This window comes from Papilio machaon, chromosome 26 (genome assembly GCF_912999745.1).
Source record: "Papilio machaon chromosome 26, ilPapMach1.1, whole genome shotgun sequence".
In the NCBI taxonomy this organism is placed as follows: Eukaryota; Metazoa; Arthropoda; class Insecta; order Lepidoptera; family Papilionidae; genus Papilio; species Papilio machaon.
In genome coordinates, this window is record NC_060011.1 from 1,185,508 (window position 1) to 1,204,165 (window position 18,658).

General features: G+C 34.1%; 2 protein-coding genes across 2 annotated transcripts; one reads left to right on the forward strand and one right to left on the reverse strand.

Annotated features, from left to right (window-relative positions):
• Nucleotides 1-6,632: 6,632 nt before the first annotated feature.
• On the reverse strand, nt 6,633-9,362 carry LOC106718273 (histone-arginine methyltransferase CARMER). Its single transcript, XM_014512324.2, has one exon. The coding sequence runs from the start codon at nt 9,220-9,222 to the stop codon at nt 7,627-7,629; it is 1,596 nt and encodes a 531-aa protein (XP_014367810.1). The 5' UTR covers nt 9,223-9,362; the 3' UTR covers nt 6,633-7,626.
• A 268-nt stretch (nt 9,363-9,630) lies between these two features.
• Nucleotides 9,631-18,639, forward strand: LOC106718264 (ATP-dependent RNA helicase DDX24). Its single transcript, XM_045684434.1, has 14 exons — nt 9,631-9,857; nt 10,105-10,522; nt 11,129-11,629; nt 12,067-12,219; nt 12,756-12,909; nt 13,214-13,391; nt 14,013-14,142; nt 15,119-15,251; nt 15,606-15,695; nt 16,402-16,513; nt 16,824-16,941; nt 17,460-17,637; nt 18,115-18,277; nt 18,541-18,639. Exons 1-14 carry the CDS (start codon nt 9,711-9,713, stop codon nt 18,637-18,639), a joined length of 2,574 nt encoding a protein of 857 aa, XP_045540390.1. The 5' UTR covers nt 9,631-9,710.
• The last annotated feature ends 19 nt before the right edge of the window (nt 18,640-18,658 follow it).

Genomic DNA, 18,658 nt, shown 5'->3' on the forward strand with positions numbered 1-18,658 from the left:
ATCGATAAATTGCACGCTGTGCACGATATGCCTCATTTGCTAGTAGCGTTGTTATATAATCGTAAATAAACGTATATAATTCTTTATTTACCTACTTTTTACATAAGTAATTTAGATGGTATCAAGAATTACTAAGTAAGAAGTAACACGACCGTTTCTTTGTCAAACATATCGTTCTGTATACGTTTGTTTTGTTCACTCTTTACATAATGGTCCGGGAGCCAGGTGCATTTTCGGTCAATTATTTCCTCGAGCGAAACTTCGTAAAATGCATAAGGGACTTATACTATGAATACTCGCGACCGTCAGCTGTGGCTACGTGGGTGGGGTGGGCAGTGGTAACCTCCCAAACATGGAGAAAAAAATAAATTTTTCAGTCATTTCCTCTCATTTGAAAATTTATCAGAGTATAGTTTATGTAGTACTAGCGACCCGCCCCGGCTTCGCACGGGTGCAATGCAAAATATACCTACTACAGAATAAATGCACAATTTATTTAAGGTACTTAAATGGATAAGGATTAATGCTGTATTGTTTAAAATCACTTCGTAAAAGAATAAAAATGGTTATGCTGGGTTATCCCTAAGAGATAGACATATACCATCGCGGACTTTTTTGTTGAACTTTTTAAGGTGAACAATACTGTAGTACATTATTTTGGTCTATCTCGTAGGGTTCAGCCAGCGTTTGCAATATAAGCGCAAAAAAACGTGCTTATTTACGACATCACATTAGAAAACTTTAAATTTATCAGTGTTTCTCTACTATATTATGCATTTATTATAGATACAAACCTTCCTTAAGAATCACTCTATCTATTAAAAAAAACCGCGTCAAAATCCGTTGCGTAGTTTTAAAGATCTAAGCATACATACGGACATACAGCGAAAGCGACTTTGTTTTATACTATGTATTGATTTTGAAAGAAAAACATAGTCAGCTGACCATAACACGGTGGATTATACGTCAGCTGGCTCCTTAACATGAAAAAAAAAAATTTTTTTTTCATGTTAAGGAGCCTTTTCGAAGGAGTATTTTCGATTGGGAGGGACTTGGTCATGAAAATCAGTTGCTGGCTCCCGGACCATAATAAATTAAACACGCAAAAGATTTTTGGCGGGATTTATGTGATTAAATGCTTTACAGTGCCTTCAATACTTGTTTATTAGTTTTAAAAATGTTTATGTAGAAATTAAACATTTTAATAATTATATAGTGAGCCTTATTCGCTATGCAATAAGATTGCTTTTGGAGTGTTACGAAATATCTTTCACGTATGACATTTACTGTCAATTTGTTTTTTTTTTTATTGCATAACTTGGTACATACGGCCAGTAAAAATTGTTTATTGTTTTTTTTTAATATTTATTTAATATATTGCTTACGCAAATTAATAATTCTTTTGATATTGTGATATATTGTTGTGAAAGATTAATTTCGAGATTTATGTGCTAAACATTTTAAAAGACATTATCTGTGTATAAATAGCAATAAAATTATTCGTTTGTAGTGTGATTTTACGGCCTAATAACCTTCCACTAATCGTGGGTTTCCGTGACAAAATCTCTATTAAACATCATCGTGGACAAAACATAGATAACAATATACTTATATAAATATATATTTATTTATTCAATATATATATATATATATATTTATTTTAAACGAAGATTTTGGTCTCAAAAACCCACGGTAATTCAACTACATAGCAATTACTATTGACCACAAGTAAATCGATGTTTACTATTACTGTGTTTCAATACAAGTAAAGATTTTTTTATGGCCAAAAATTTAAGTCTCGTTTTCATCAAAATTTAGTGGAAGTACACCTTAACAAATAAAACTGCCAATAAGTTGACTAGTTACAGAGGAGAAATTTAAAATCTCTAATTAATAAAAATATATTTTCAGTCATAATAATACTAATTGAATTAAATTTAAGTATTTTGTAGATTTCCATTTATGCGTTAGGTTAAATCTTTTACCAATCGGTTGTATAAAAGTTTGTGATATTTTTGAATAAATCAATAATAATTTGCTAATGTTATGTAGTTATTTTGTTTCTAATATACTATACGAAGATATGAATTTTTCTTTATAATACTCCTAAATATCCTATCCCTTCCCTTTTTCTTTTACGCAGCAATTAAATTGTAAGGCGCAATACACATTGAGCTCGCCGGGCCTCAGACATATGTCGGCAACTTTTTGTTTGCAGTCTAGTTGGCAGCTTCACTTATTACAACTCGGAAAATTTGGTCGGCGGCTTGAGATGAGAAATGTAAATGTCGTAAAAAAATACAAGCCTTCACTACAGGTCGAGCGTCGCCGGACAACTGAGCACAGGCGTACCCAAGCCGCTAACATGTCGGCGGGTAACACGCGCGGACGCATGTTGCCGACATGATTCTTTTCATACAGGCTGCCGGGTTGTGTCGGCGGCCCGGCGGGCTCAATGTGTATTGCGCTTTACAATTCATACTAAGCGTTGAATTAATACTGGCGAAACATTCACGTAAAACATGTGATAATTTCATAGGCAACTTCTAGTACTGTCTAATTATAAGGTTGGATTAACCGTAGGTTTCATTAGTGAGCAGAGCAGTGTTTCCCAAAGTGGGCGATAACGCCCTCTTGGGGTTTGAAACCTAGGAGGGGGCGATAAGAGGCCAAAAATATGCCCCCCATTGAAATTAATTAAAGTAATGAAATTGTGGTTTTTAAGTTTTAGGGCTGAATAAAAATTAGGGGGCTCTGAAATATAATTGATTTTCAAAGGGGGCGGTGAAAGAAATAAGTTTGACAATCAATGATATAGAGATAACAATATGTTTTAACCGAGATATTTGTCTCAGAAACCCACGGTTAGATTTTCAAGGATTAAGGAAAATTAAAACTACAATAATGAGATTAAAATTATTTCACATATTTATCGAAAAAACTGCCGACAGAAGGTTGTATTCATTCCATAATCATTACAATCATTGACACAATGTCACATTTAATGACAACATACAAAGCAAAGTGATACCACGATTAGAGGCTATCAACCTTACTCTAGAAATTCACTGTGGTGACACTTGTATTAATAAATATTGTTATCTCTTACGTTTTCTTTAACAAAAGAGAGACAACAAGATGTTCGAATCTGGATAAGCAAGAGTTATTGACCTCCATATGTGAGAAGAGTTAGAGTGAAACCTCTAAAAGCGAGGAAAATATCACGGACCCTTGAACTGTTGCTTATCCAGGTTAGACTTTTAGATACTAATTCGAGTGCAGTTACGCACAGTTACTAATAGTGGATATACAAAAATGCAGAAAGGTCGCCATTTTATCGTCTACCCGCAAATTTTAGTACAGCCAATAATTTACCTAATAGACCGATTAGAAAATAAATTGTTCTACATTATACACATGGCCTTAAAGCAACGAAAACGAAAATCGATTTTCAACATAGCTCATATTCCTAAATCGATTTAATAATTAAATCGATTTCTCAACAGGAATTTTTCAAAATTCGATGCTATTCCAATTCTAAACTTGATTAAAACATTTTACACCCAATCAAGATTTAACTAAAAAAAATACATTGAATCCAATAATTACTTGACTTCACAATTCAATTGCCTTATTTACAAAATTCATACCGATTAATATAGAGTAATATTTAAAATGAACACTTTGTAATGTCAATTTGTATGATCTATGCTTAGGCCAAGTAGACAAGGACACTTCGGATTTGAATGTATGGATTTGGATTTCAGAACGTGGATAGTATGGAACAAGTTGCTGGGTAACTTTTTTATATTTTTTGTCATCGGTCAAGGGTTGACAAGAGATTACTGGGTATCCTATTTTTAGCTGCCAGTCTTCGTGTCTACGGTTATCGTTACTGAGCAGATTATGAAAAATAATTATACAATTAAAATTGACATTACAAAGTGTGTCATTATGTGAAAATTAAGTAGACATTATGACACTTACAAACTACACAGTCACATAGCGGACTAATTGTGAAATACATGCGTACATTTTACGCAATTTTTTTTTACGACTACCCGAATTTCCTTTTTATATTGAATCTTTAAAACACACGACATTGAATAGAATATAATGCCTATATAAATATGTAATGCATTTAGAAACCATATTAGTGCTGTTTGAAACTTAAATTTTAAGCCGATTGTAAAAGAAATGAAAAAGTAACAAAAACAAACGCTGTGTGACACAGCCGCTTGGCTAGTCGCGCTAGTGGAAACGAGGTCTTAGATTTATTGCTTTTCGCCTACTTGATGTAGCTAGCTAAATACCTTAGTGACCGTTTCCTATAAACATTTGCAGTTATTTAAAATTGATTTCTCAATATTTTCGTATGGTAATTAAACACTGGTATACAACCCTGAGAAGTCAGGACTTGAAATCCATGGGTGGATTAGAACCCAACTATTTAATATACTTTTAAGCCTTTCTAACTACCCACATTAATTTTGCAATGAAATTTTGTTGCTCGGCATAAATATTTTGGTCACTAATACAATGTAAAAAATATTAGAAGCAAGTGTTTTGAACAAAGAAAATATGAAATTCTCATATAAAATGAATACATAATTTTCATCATAGTTTCGAGTATAATCATTTAATATGTAATATTTTTAATCACTAACAATGTAATTCTTATAAAGACTTATACAAAAGTCTACTACATTTTAACTTTAGGATAGTCATTTATGTTGCAGAAACTTCCATACAAACACATACCGAAAATCGAATTTAGTTGTTCCTAATACCTTAATTAATATAATTCCTTGTGTAAGTTAATAGCAATGTTCTTCGACATTAATTTGGCTATTGAAACATTACAGGGGTTGCACATTAATTATTAATGTATGGAAGTTTCAATTAATTTTTTAAATACTATTTGAAGTCAAATGGCAAGTGAACACAAACAGGATTAGGGTTGCCAATCCTTTCAATATTTTTACCGTACAAAATATACTTGCTACAAAACTAAATAAGTTTCAATCCATATAATATAATCATAAAATACCTTACAAACCCAATGTTGTACACGCAATTATTTACAAAACGCCCTGTTAGTGTTGAAAAAGTACATTTATTGCTTAGCTTATCACATTTTAACTTTACAAAGATATCATTCTTATTATGGCAACCCTATCTAAGAAAATAATGTTTTTTTTCCGAATAGAAATAAAAAACCCGTCTGCCAAATAGTGAGGTAGAAAAGTTTCTCAAGAAATATTTTCTTTTGTGTAGAACATGGGGTAAGTTCAAATCACATTTTGCTCAATTTTCTTTCAAAATTTCTTTCAAAGTTGAACCCATGAAAAAAAAATGTATAAAAGAGGGATTTAGAACATACTATATTATAATTTAGAAAAGTAATATCAGTTATACAGAATGTTCAATATTTCAACAATAAAAGCCCTGTAACTGTTTATAGAAATATTACTCAGATATGTTTATTTTTAAAGAAAGTTTTATTTGTAATAATTATCATTGCTTATATTATTTTTACATTCTTTGCCCAGAAAAAGTCATAACATTTTCTATTCAAATGAATGTTTGTAATCAAAGACTCCTTTCAACATTATTTCCTACAACATCAAAAGTTCAATTTTGAATTTTCCAGTGAATTCTCATTAGTGAAAAACATGCATATAACCGAAAAAAAATCATCTGTTTTCAAGGAAAATTACACGACGAATGTTTTTTTACGTATTTAAGATATATCATGCTAATAAAGACATTTATTTTTAAATTGAAAACAACACTGTCTGGTTATAAATTATAACAAAGTGCATGTTTTGTTTTTATATTATGATGATTTAAAGTCATTTACAATCCAAAGAGGAAAATTAAACAGGACCACATCAAATCCTTTCAAGGTGGCTTTTATATTTAAAATCTTTAGTTTTGCAAAAATCTCGAGATAAAAAGTGCTGTTTTATTATATGTTTACACACTGGCATCTATTTGATGCACGTGTCAAATAGTTTGAAGATATCCTGTTTATCAAGTCCATTTTTAAAAGAGTTTCTTGATGGAGCCATTATTACATTCTCTGGCAGTTTGTCTAGTTAAGAGTCTTGATTAGAATCTATTATAATATTGAACCCTACAAGCTAGTTTTCACTAGATCACTGCTATATCTTTTAAAATTATAACTTATTATATCCTTGTTTTCGTAGACTTGTCAGTAATAAAATATTCTATATAAACTACAGTCGAAAATAACTTGAACAGTGAAAGTTGCCAAGTTTATGAAAACAAATTGTGTTTGCACTTTTTATAAACATAAATCAGTGAACTTTTGAACTCCTGCCAGCTTGTTTAAAAAAAAACAAGGAATCATATGGCAGTGATTTATAATCATTAAGGCACTCTATTGGAAATCTAATTACAGCATAATATTTAAACAAAACCCTAAGTAACTCTCATCATTTGAGATAGGCAGAATGTGGAATTCTTGCAAAATTTATAATGAAATTTTATTTAAACTGTTAAATATTTCAATGCAATTGTGAATTTAAAGTTATTAATACTGAAAATTGTAATATTGAACCTACACAACAATGCAAATTGTTACAATATCATAATTAAGAGTAGTATGCACAAAAAAAATGTCTGTTGAAAGAATAACTCAAAATGTTCACAGTTTTCACAAAATAAATAGAAGGGCATTACATGGGTTGAGTGTTAAATTGTATGTGCAATTGTGTAGCCTAAACATGTCAACCAATTTTGAAATATCATTTTTTTACCCTATCTTTCTATATCAAATAGAATTAAAGAATTGTCTTATAGTGTTGACAGAAACACAATCAGTAACTTCTTGTTAAACCACAATCAATATGATTGGCAGACAGGATTTTCTAAATAAAAAAAAAAATAAAAACAATAAAATGAGACATCAAGAATTACTTATTTTCGAAATAAGTTGGGCCATTAATGATATATGAGTATTGACACTGTAGCTTAGTCGAATTCAGCACTTTCCTCTTAATTCTAGGTGTACTTGCAATAACTATATTACTTGCTTAATAAAATACAACTGTCACTGTACAAATCTAACGGTAGGATGAGGAACTCTGACCGGTTTATAAAAAATTCTCCATTGTCATGGCCTTAATTAACAAAAATGAAGACTGTTTCTATTTACGAATAAAATTTGTAGATTTGAGCAATGACAGTTATACAGCTGCCTCTGCATGACCAACCCTTTCGGAGAGTTTTACAAATCGTCAAATACAATGGATTGGGGGGATATTTACATTAAAAAAAAGTCGGTTTAAAGCAATGTCCATTTCATATTACACTAATAAGCGTTGTACAAATATCTTAATAAAACATCCACCTAAAAGGGTTGATCAAAACTTTGCCCGAGTGCAACCGGCAACCACACTTATACATGATTATGTAGAACAATCATACCAATGCATTCACATTGTCAATGTCCCCCGTTAAACAAAAAAAAAACTGTGATGCTTTCCTTGTAAATAAATAAGTCTGCTTAAACACTACACTGTTCGAACGGAAGAAAGTTCACAACCGGTTTTGACGGTTTCTAAGAGCCCTGAGGCGCGCACGGCGCGTCTTTGCGGATTATATATCGCCATTTTGACTAATTCCAATCCTCTTGATGAACTCTTCTTGCAACATCACCGTCTTAATCATGTTAGGATGGGCCCCATAGGCGATTGTTTTATCTGGCGTTGTGCAGTATTGTTGGGTACCATCAGTAAGGATTACTTGTCCATTAGTCAACCCTCCTGTTGCATCAATTGTATTCCAGTATGCCTCACCTGGTGAGGTTGTGTTCACTCCGGGAGGAGGAGCAGCCGGTGCCCCTGTGTACCTAAAGTAAGGGTTTTTCAAATCCAACGTATTAGAAGATGAAATATTTGTTCCTTCTAGATTAATCTCCATGGTCACATCATAACTCTGCCTCTTGTTTGCTAACAAAAGCACTCTGCCTGAAAGCGCCTGTCCTTGCTTGGCAAATATTGGAGTCTCAAGCAAACATCTTACTTGATACCAATGTGTTAGAGGTTCCGTTGGCGCTGTAGATAACCAGATATGCTGGGTATTGCCTGCAAATAACACATCGAACCAGAATGCAAGCCCATGACAAGTTCCAGACTGTGTAAGTTGAAATCTAAATGGCACTTCAATACGATGTAGGTCAGTTTCATTAGCATTGAGGAAATCAACAACGTGTCTCACCGACCTAGACATACAAATGCGGACATCAAATGTATCAACTATTGGTTGTCTAAAATATTCTTTCATTGCAGCTGTACGCAATGCACTTAAATCTACACCGTGGAAACATGTCTGATACCAAAAGTTTGCCTTGTTGTACTGTTCCATAAAGAGTGCATCGTCAGTGAAGGGAGCGATGTGTAAGTCACCACGAGTTGGGTACATGTTACCATTTGGTTTGAGCCACTTCTTTGCATGTAAATATGTCTCTAACATCCGTTCATTATACAACATGTAGCCCATTGGTTCAGATATTATCACATCTACACATTCAGGAAGTTCTATTTCTTCTATTTTTCCCGCGACTACGGTGATGCGATCATGAAGACCATTCGCTCGCACTAGGGCCTGCGCGTGATGTGCCATATTACTTGCCTCAACCGCGTACACTTTTCGCGCACCAGCTTGTGCAGCAAAGAATGATAAAATACCAGAACCCGCGCCAACGTCCAATACAACCTTGTTTTTGAAATCGTTAAGGTTCGATAAAATAGCACGCTGATACGTACTTGTCCTAACATAATCTTGCATCATGTTCTGCTGCTGACTAAGGTATCCATAGAATTGGAAGTACTGCATCGCGGACGAGTCCTCCGTGCGCACCGTAAACACGCTCGACGACCGACCTGCCTTAATTTTTGTGACCAGGAGATGGAAATTCTGACAGTCAGCGTCTGATGCGAATTTGAAAAACAAGGTTTCATTGTCAATCGTGAAGATGTACGACTGGCCCGCTACCCTTGAACACTCACTCAGATTGTGGACGGGAAATTCCAACAGCTCTTGCGCTAGTACAGGGTCGGCACGTATCACTTTTACACTTAGCCCTTGAGGATCGTAATCCACGTTTACGTTTGTAGGGAAATTGAATCGCGGCGTAAGAGCCCCGTCATTGTTGACGGCGGACACCGTCACTCCGCGAAACGTGTTCGCCATTTTAGTAATGCGGCACTGACTCGATACTTTTGTTTCAAAATTGTCCACGCGCGTAATGGCAAACAAAGAGAAATGCCGTTGAGAAGTTTGGGGCCGGTGTAAAATCGATCACTCACAAACTTCCTCCCTCCTTAAATCTATGGTTGGAGCGGCAGCGTGCTATTATTTTTTTATTTCGTTTGTAATCTTTGAATGACGATGCAACAGAAACCTTGCATTATGGATCCATTTATATTTCTTTTGTCGTAAAAATTATTTTTTGTTATTATTTTTTAATTAATTAAATTTAATATTACATTCATCTCATAAATAAAAATTTTAAATTAAAAGATGTATATTTTTGGTAAAATTGAGAAACGCAAAAAATAACGCGCAGTGTTGGATGCAACCCCTTCGGCTGTCAATCTGTTAGCAGTTAGTGAGTGTCAAAATCACGCCTTAACGATTAGGTTATAAAATCATATGTTTTGATTATAATTTAACTAAAAATGTCTAAGAAACTTAAAACTTTAAAATGGGAATCCGTCCCGATGGAAGGCTTTCCAGTTTCTATGTCAGATAAGCTTCAAGGTTTTGTTGGACTCGAAGAATGCACGGAATATGGTCTCGACAGGGATGGAAAGAAATCGAAAAAAGTAAGCGTTTAAAACTATTATTGAAATACCCACATTTAAAATTAATGTTCTAGCTCTTTAAACTATAACTTCGAAGTCTCCGTGCATGTTTTAAACCTATATTACGCAGTATAATACAGTACATAAATAAATTAGTTTTGCGAGATTATTTTTATCCATTTGATTTGGTTTGTTATAAATACTTTGATAAAACGCATAACTTCTACTTCGTACGTTAAATAAATTATATTAAATTCTAATGTTGCAGAAGAAGACCACACAAAAACAAAAATCAACAAATAAAACCACAGTTTTACGAGAAAACACTCTTATACCTAATAAAAAAGTGAAACTCGAAAATGGGTTTACTGTAGAAGTATGTGATATTGTAAAACCATCACTAACAAATGATATAATGGCAATAGAAAAAAAATGTATTGAAAAAAGTAAAGAAAATCAGCCTAGAATAAGGAAAGATGTAAATATAATAGATAAGAAAAAAGAATCAAAACCGAAGAAACGAAAGCTTGGTGATATAACAGAAACATGTGAGAAGTTAACACCGGAGGACATGTTGTCGTGGGCTGAATTCAAATTACCCGAAGAAATTATAAATGCTTTAGCCGAATTAGGATTTAAAAATCCAACTAAAATACAACAGTTGACATTACCAGCTGCAATTCATGGTAAGATAAATCGTTTTTTTTAATATTTTCACCCGAAACGAGTTTTATAAATTACACATTTGTTGCAAATCTCGTAAATTCCAAAATAAGAACACTTTTTCACATAACTTTAGATCAACCTTTAATTCGTTATTTAGAAGGAATGGATAAAATTTGACTTTTCTTTGGTACCTTATTTCGACATTGAATCATAGAGAAAAAAAATATATGTAGGATTATGATATTTGTCATCTTGAATAGATGTCTTTTAAAAAATAAAAGAGACTTACTCTATGTCAGAAAAGAAACTATGGTATATGACAATAATATAATAAAGTAGAAGAGTGTATCACCTTCTCAAAGGCCGGCAATGCATCCGGTCACCTTTAATTAATTATTTAGAAGGAATGGCTGAAATTTGACATTTCTTTATTACTACGATGTTCTTAAAAGCCGGCAATGCATCTGCAGTTCCTTTGGTATTGCAGATGTCCACGGGCATCGATGAACGCCTCGGTGTTCACGCTGCTCATTAGCTCCTAACTAAAATTAAATAAGTTTAACATTGAAAAGAATGTGTTGCCATTCTAAACTTGCCATAAATACACTTTTTATCATTGTTTCCAGGCCGAAGAGATATTCTCGGAGCTGCGGAGACTGGTAGTGGTAAAACATTAGCTTTCGGTCTTCCAATTCTATCCGGTATCATGAAATTAAAAGAAAAAGCTGAAGCAGGTTTGAATGTATACGAAATACCATACAAAAAGACATCAGTGAAACGGAAAGTAGCAACAAAAGAGAAAGTAAAAAAGAATGGAAAAAATAAAAAGAAGAAAACGAAAAATACAGAAGAGACATCTGAAGGTTATTCGAGTGGAGAAGACAGTGAGAATGGAAAAGAAAATGTAAGTCAAGAAGAAGAATTTATAGAAGAAATAGAAGTACCGATAAGGAAGAAAGAAATATCACTTGATGAAGGCAATGATAGTGATGAAGATTATGTTCACTTATCAGAGATGATAGATTCTGAAGATTTAGCAGAATCAAGCGATGATGAAGCAGATAGAGTGGAGGTGAATGAAAATGATGGTGAAGAAACTGATGGAGTTGATGAAGTTGATGAGAATGGTAATGAATTATTCATATTTATATACTGTTAAGTCAATTTATCTATAATATATGGAATGCTAAATTTCAAGATGATGCAGCCCTTCGGAGATGTCTTCCAACAAATATCCATCCATACATCTAAACATTTGCATTTATATTAGAAAGATTAAGACTTGATTGTTATAAAGGAATATATCTAACGAGAAAAGATGGTTTTCAACCTTTTTAACCCTTTTCTTATAAGGAAAAGATGGAAAGAGACTGCAGTTGACAGAGGAGGGAACACATAGATGTGCAAATATCCTCTTTTTGTACTTCTATTCCACTGTCATTTAAAAGTAGGCAAAGCTTCTGCAATTTTGGAAGACCATGAGTCTTTTAGCTTTTTTAGAGAATTCAAGCTGCTGCTTACTTGTTTCCTGCCTTATATTTAAAAATATCTATATTTTTTCCAGGTATTGGATGTGTTAAAGTAATAGACGATGTAGAAATGCCAGGTCATGTTGAAGTTAGAACGGGGAAACCTCTATATGCTTTAATACTGACACCTACAAGAGAACTGGCAATACAAATAAGTCGACATTTGATAGCTGCTGCTAAATACACAGGTAACATTGAATTAAAGTACATTTCCACTAAGGATTGTCGTTTCAACTAATTTGTTGATCTCCCTTCAATGTGTATAAAATTGACTGTTTCTAGTTGTCACTATTTGTATTGTAAACTAGCTGTCTCCTACGATTCCGTTCGCGCGAAATTAAAACCTTAATAAGTAGCCTATGTGTACTTTCAGACTATATTCTACATCTATGCCAAATTTCATCGAGATCCTCTAAAAACAGAAGTGATCGCTGCCCATAAACATCTGCAATTGTAGATGGGTACCTATCTTTAATCGACAGAGGAGGGGACGCACAGAAAGAGGATGTATCCTCTTCCTATGCATCCCCTCCCCCGTCAAATCCACTTCAAAACGTGGATAAAATTTGGCCTCCGGAACTCACACTCATCGGACTGTACGCGGAATTGCTTCTACTTCACGTCTGTCTTCTGTGTGGTCTATTCGTGCAACTGATATTGGTGCTAGCGTCTACCACTGTTAAACTCTATCGTCTCACGAAAATCTATAAATTTCGATACACAGGTATAAAGGTAGCCACAATAGTTGGTGGTATGGCATCAGTTAAGCAGGAGCGAGTGTTACACTCTGGACCTGAGGTGGTTGTGGCGACTCCGGGGCGACTATGGGAGCTTGTTACTCAGGGACAACCTCATCTGCAACAATTATCGTCCGTTAAGTAAGTGTTCACACAAACATTTGTAGGAAAACTTGTCGCTTTCATTTTGTTTGGAAAAACAGAGATAGCAATTGTATAAGTTTGCCGGCATGGAAACTTACTGTTATTTTCTATTAAGGGAAATAAGAGATAGAGAAGGTTCATCCACAATCATTTTGTATAGCTGTTTTCTATAGTTTTTTTATGGTAGAATGTGTCATATGACCAGCTGATTTGACTAAAATAACGAAGTGACCCATAGACATCTGAAACAAGTAAAAATTATCAATTGTCTTTGGTTAGTCACTGTTTCTTTTTCAATTAGGTTTTTAGCGGTTGATGAAACAGATCGTATGATAGAGCGCGGTCATTTCGAAGAGTTACAACCACTCCTAGAACGACTGAACGATGACGAAGCGCAGCGCAGCACGAGACAGAACTTCGTCTTTTCTGCCACTCTTACTCTGGTTCACGATCTACCGGTACATATGAAAGGGAAAAAGGTAAGTTAGTGTTTAAGAACTTTTCCATTAGTGCGACTAGTCAAAAAATTGAGCAGTAGCTTTCTCCCGCGACTCTTTCCGCGCAGAATTAAAAAAAACTAGGTGAAATAAATTCTCAAATTAATATTCGTCATTCACCGAGCTATATATCAACCATTTTATTTTTAAAAGTGTCAAACATACACCAATCAAAAATAATATATCAAACACGTAATTTTTGACAACAAATTTGCCCGTTTAACCGTTGGTTTCGGAAATCAAATCTTCTTTATTCAAAACTAGCTTTTACCCGCGACTCCGTCCGCGCGGAATAAAAAATAGAAAACGGGGTAAAAATTATCCTATGTCCTTTTCCTGGTTCTAAGCTACCTGGCCACCAATTTTCAGTCAAATCGATTCAGCCGTTCTTGAGTTATAAATATTGTAACTAACACGACTTTCTTTTATATATATAGATATATAGATATATAGATTTCTTCATCCCTGTAACCATTATCTTTAAAAAACAAAGATAACAATGTGTTTTAAACGTAACTTTTAGTCTCAGAAACTCACGATAAATCGCTTTACCTTACTTAATCTATTGTATAAATACGCGGTAAGAATATTTCAATATTCTAGGTTACAAAGCGCGGTAAAATAATAAACAGAAAGATAGAGAAGATGACATCACAGCAGAAGATAAAGAGACTTATCACAATGATAGGCATGACTGATCCTAAAGTTGTTGATATTACCACTGAGAATTTAGGTGAGTGTTACAAAAAATAAACCAGATAAATATAGTTTTTGGGTAATTTAATACAGTCGAACCTGGATAGACGAGAATCGAAGGGACCGCGATATTTTTCTTGAGTGTAAAAGTTTCTCGCTTATAGAAGTCCTTCGTGACCGGACAATGAATATCTCTTATAGAGGTTTTATATATGAAATATGTAATTCGCCATTTTGTAGTGGCAGCCATTTTGTATACAATGAAATTGAGTGTATAAAATTGTATTGTCATTTATATAGACAAAGAAACAAAGGTATACTAAATTTCAAGTTAAGATTTTAGCCCGGCAGCCAGTTACATTTTTGGTCAATTATTTCTTCTCGAGCGAAACTTTTAAAATGCATAAGGGACTTATACTATGAATACTCGCGACCGTCAGCTGCGACTCCGTGGGTGGGGTGGGCAGTGACAGCCTCCCATGCATGGAGAAAATAAAAAAAAATTCAGTCATTTCCTCTCATTTGAAAATTTATCAGAGTATAGTTTATGTAGTATTTTGAAAGAAAAACATAGTCAGCTAACCATAACACGGTGATGAAAAAAAAAAAAAATTTTTTTTCAATGATTTCCTCTCAACTAAAAATTTACCTGGTGATCCTTTATATGGTACTATGAATGAAAATTAATGTCAGCTTGCTGTATCTCGGTGGAAAGTTTGTCAGCTGGTACCTTGAAAGGTGTAACGCAACAGCATCTATGACCCACTGAAACTTATCAGCTGACGACTTTTCCCTTGACTTACAGCTAGCTGATTTTTTTTTTTATTATTTACTAGAGTATTTTAACAATTCTCTGGTACATTTTCATCAAGTTTCAGTACACCAGTAACAGTAACAGTACAACCTGGATAAGCGAGAGTTTTGTCCGTTTCAATTTCGTTTGTATTCAGGTTTGACTGTAATTCAATGTTAAAATTGTATATTTTTTTTCTTCATGCTTTTTATGTTTTCAGGTGCGGCAGAGACGTTAACAGAATGTCGTATAGCTTGCGCGTTAGAAAACAAAGACTCATATCTCTACTATATTCTGAAGAGACATCCCGGCAGAACTATTGTATTCTGTAACTCTATAGGAAGTGTTAGAAGGTTGTTGATATATTTTTTTTGTACCTTAAAAAGGTGGTGACAGCAAGCGGCTATTTTAATTCGCTAAAATGGCGAAACGTCCGCTACCCTTAAATCCACAATTACAGCACAGAAAGATAATATTTTCCCTGCCCATGCGTCCCCTCCCCTGTCTTATGTTGTTATATTCTAATGTTTAATTTGTTAACTGAGTGTGTTGAAATAATTAAAAAATATTATATTTGATAGTGGCGCCACCTACATGTTTTACTTTTTAAATACAACGCCATCTATTGGTAGTTTATTTATTTTTAGTTTTGTGTATGATATTTGATATTATGTGGGAAGCGAATTTAATTCTTTGACTGTGTACAGATTAGCTCAACTGTTCACACTATTGAAGTGCTCTCCACTGCCGCTACACGCAAGTATGCCACAGAGACAGCGCCTGAAGAATCTCGAAAGGTAAGTGTTGTTTTTTTTAAATTTGATGTAATAATTCTAATTTTATAACCATCATCAGCTCACTATACATCCCCACTGAGGGGCTCGCAGCCTACCCTAAGTTAGGTGTGACTAGGACATAGTCAATTCAGGTCCAGTGCAGGTTGACTTCACACATATCATTGAATTTCTTCTCAGATATGTGCAGCATCACGATGTTTTCCTTCATCGTAAGAACGTCGGATAAATGTACATATGTAAATCGAAAAACACATTGTTACATGGTGGTATTCGAACCCAGGTCCTGCAGATTGCAAGTCAAGTGCTTAACCAATGAGCAACCGACGCTCATCAATTTCATACATCCTACACTAAATATCTCACACACAAGAAAAATAATCATTTTTAAACGAATTTCAAAATGTACTTTCGTGAACATGTACATTATAAACAAAACTTTTGCTAAATGTGGTTTTTGTTCGTAATACTTTGTGTTGAATTAGCTCTGAAACTATTTAACCGATTAGAAAAATTCTTTCACTGTTGTGAAGCTACACTATCCCCGGATGACGTAGGCTATATTTATTACTAGATTTTTTTTTAATTCCGCGAGAAATCGCAGACAACTGCTGTACTTATAGGGTATACTTACGTTAGTAAAAAAAATTGATATTAGACGTGACTCATGCCTGTTTTAAAATACTATTATCAACTGTATTATATGAAGGTTCCGTGACGACCCTCACGGAGTGCTGATGGCTACTGATGTGGCAGCGCGAGGGTTGGATATCCCAGATGTAGACCACGTGGTACATTATCAAGTACCCAAGACTGCTGAGGTGAGAAAATCCATACGAACCATTGGCCTGAGGGACCAGTTTTTCAGCTGTGGTGACAAATTACGACCCAACTTACAAAGTAATCCAGTAAAAGTTGCTCTACAGCACCTTTTTTTACAGACACATTTAAAAGATTAGTCCTTATGGTTATTGTTTCCATTTCATCGCAATGTTTACGTAACGTTCAAACGATTATCGCTTTTAAAATGGAATACCGCCAAATACCCTGATAGTACCAGTTTTAATTTGTCTATTATTGCGTCTGTCTGTCTTTCTGTCGGTTAAATTCTTTGACTACATCTTTTTTCAGAACTACGTGCATAGAAGCGGCAGAACCGCGCGTGCTACCAAAGAAGGTCTCACAATACTTATGATGGACTCCTCTGAAGCCTACACGTACGCAAAGCTGCGGCGCACGCTGAACAAAAGTAAGTCTTATTGATATAACAAATAGGGTTCAATTTATGTTATCACAATTATAGTAGATACTTTGAACTCTACTGACACACTTTTATTAAATCTATATCTTACTAATATTATAATTGCGTAAGTTCATATGGATGGATGGATATTTGTTTGAACGTATCTCCTAAACGGCTGTACGTATCTTGATGAAATTTGTCAGATGTAGAACATAGTCTGGAAGAACATATAGTCTATTTATTACGTTTATTTTAAATTCCACGCAGACGGAGTCGAAGATTACAGCTAGTAGTTAATAAAATTGGTGTGTCTGTATGTAATATCGAAAAAAACATGTTTTGTGAACGTGATATTTTCCCTTTATCTATACCGAAAAACCAATTATTATTTTTATCTGTTTATCTGTCCGCAAGACGCGTTTTTTCCGGGTAATGTCCGGAACGGTTGGAAAGATTTTGACGTGACTTTGACGGGAAGGAAGGTAAATGATGTGTTTTTTAGAATTTTTATATGATTTTTTTAGCAACGGAACTACCCACATTCCCTGTGGATGAACGCAACATGTCCTCCATAAGAGACTTGGTGAAGTTAGGACGTGAAATAGACGCGTTATTGCTGCGGCGTCGACGCGGCGCGCAGGCGGAGGGTTGGCGGGAGAAAGCTGCTCGCGAGATGGATATCATCATTGATGATGATGATGTGTATCCTTTTTATCAAACTATACATTTTCATCAACTGTTATCTCCGGGTTCGAACCTATGACTAGGACATAGTCAACGCTAACCAAGTGCGGGTTATCTTCATACATATCTTTGAAATTCTTCTCAGATATGTGCAGCATCACGATGTTTTCCTTCATTGTAAGAACGTCGGATATTTTGGTACACTAAAAGCTACACTCGTTTGAACGTTTTGTACTAATAGGACATAGCTTTTAAATGTGTTTGTACGAAAAAATGTCAATCAATGGTACACAATTAATTGCTTTTTATTATTATCCCGTAGTTTGTGCTAATTATTGTTACCTAATTGGTTATTTGTAAGATGAGGCTTTTAGTTACAAGGAACAAGACAATTTTTCTGTAAGTGGGACATCGGGGATTACCGCGACTGTACTTGCCTTGGAGTGAACTCAATTTTTATTTTATTTTACTAATAACCTTCACTCGAAACCATAGACCGAGGAAAGAGATAGATCCGTCCATAGATAAAACATTGAACATAAAGAAGAAGCAATTAGAGTCATTATTATCAAGACCTATGTTTCCCAAAGGATTTTCGTTTAAGTTCCCAACGTTAAATACAATGGAACCTGAAAAGACCAATGAAAATGCTTTGCAGGTTAGATTTTTTTTAATATTCTCACATACGACAGATTTTTTAGACACTTTGTTAGTATGTTCTGAGGAAAACTAATAATAATATTGAAACAAATTGAGATCTTGTAATATAGATACATTATTTTTTGCTTAATTTTTTCTTTATTTTTTTCCTATATTTACCTTTTTTTATAATTTTTTTTTATTTTTCAATGCATGAGAACTTTTTAAAATACATTCATACATTTTTATGAAGAAAATATTTATATATATTTTAATTTTTAGGTTATGAAAAAGGCCATAGAAACGGGCGCAATTAAGAAAGAAATGAGGAAAAGTAAAAACGAACCTTTGTTAAAACTGCAAAAGAAATTTAAGAAATAAAACATTTTTTAATACACTT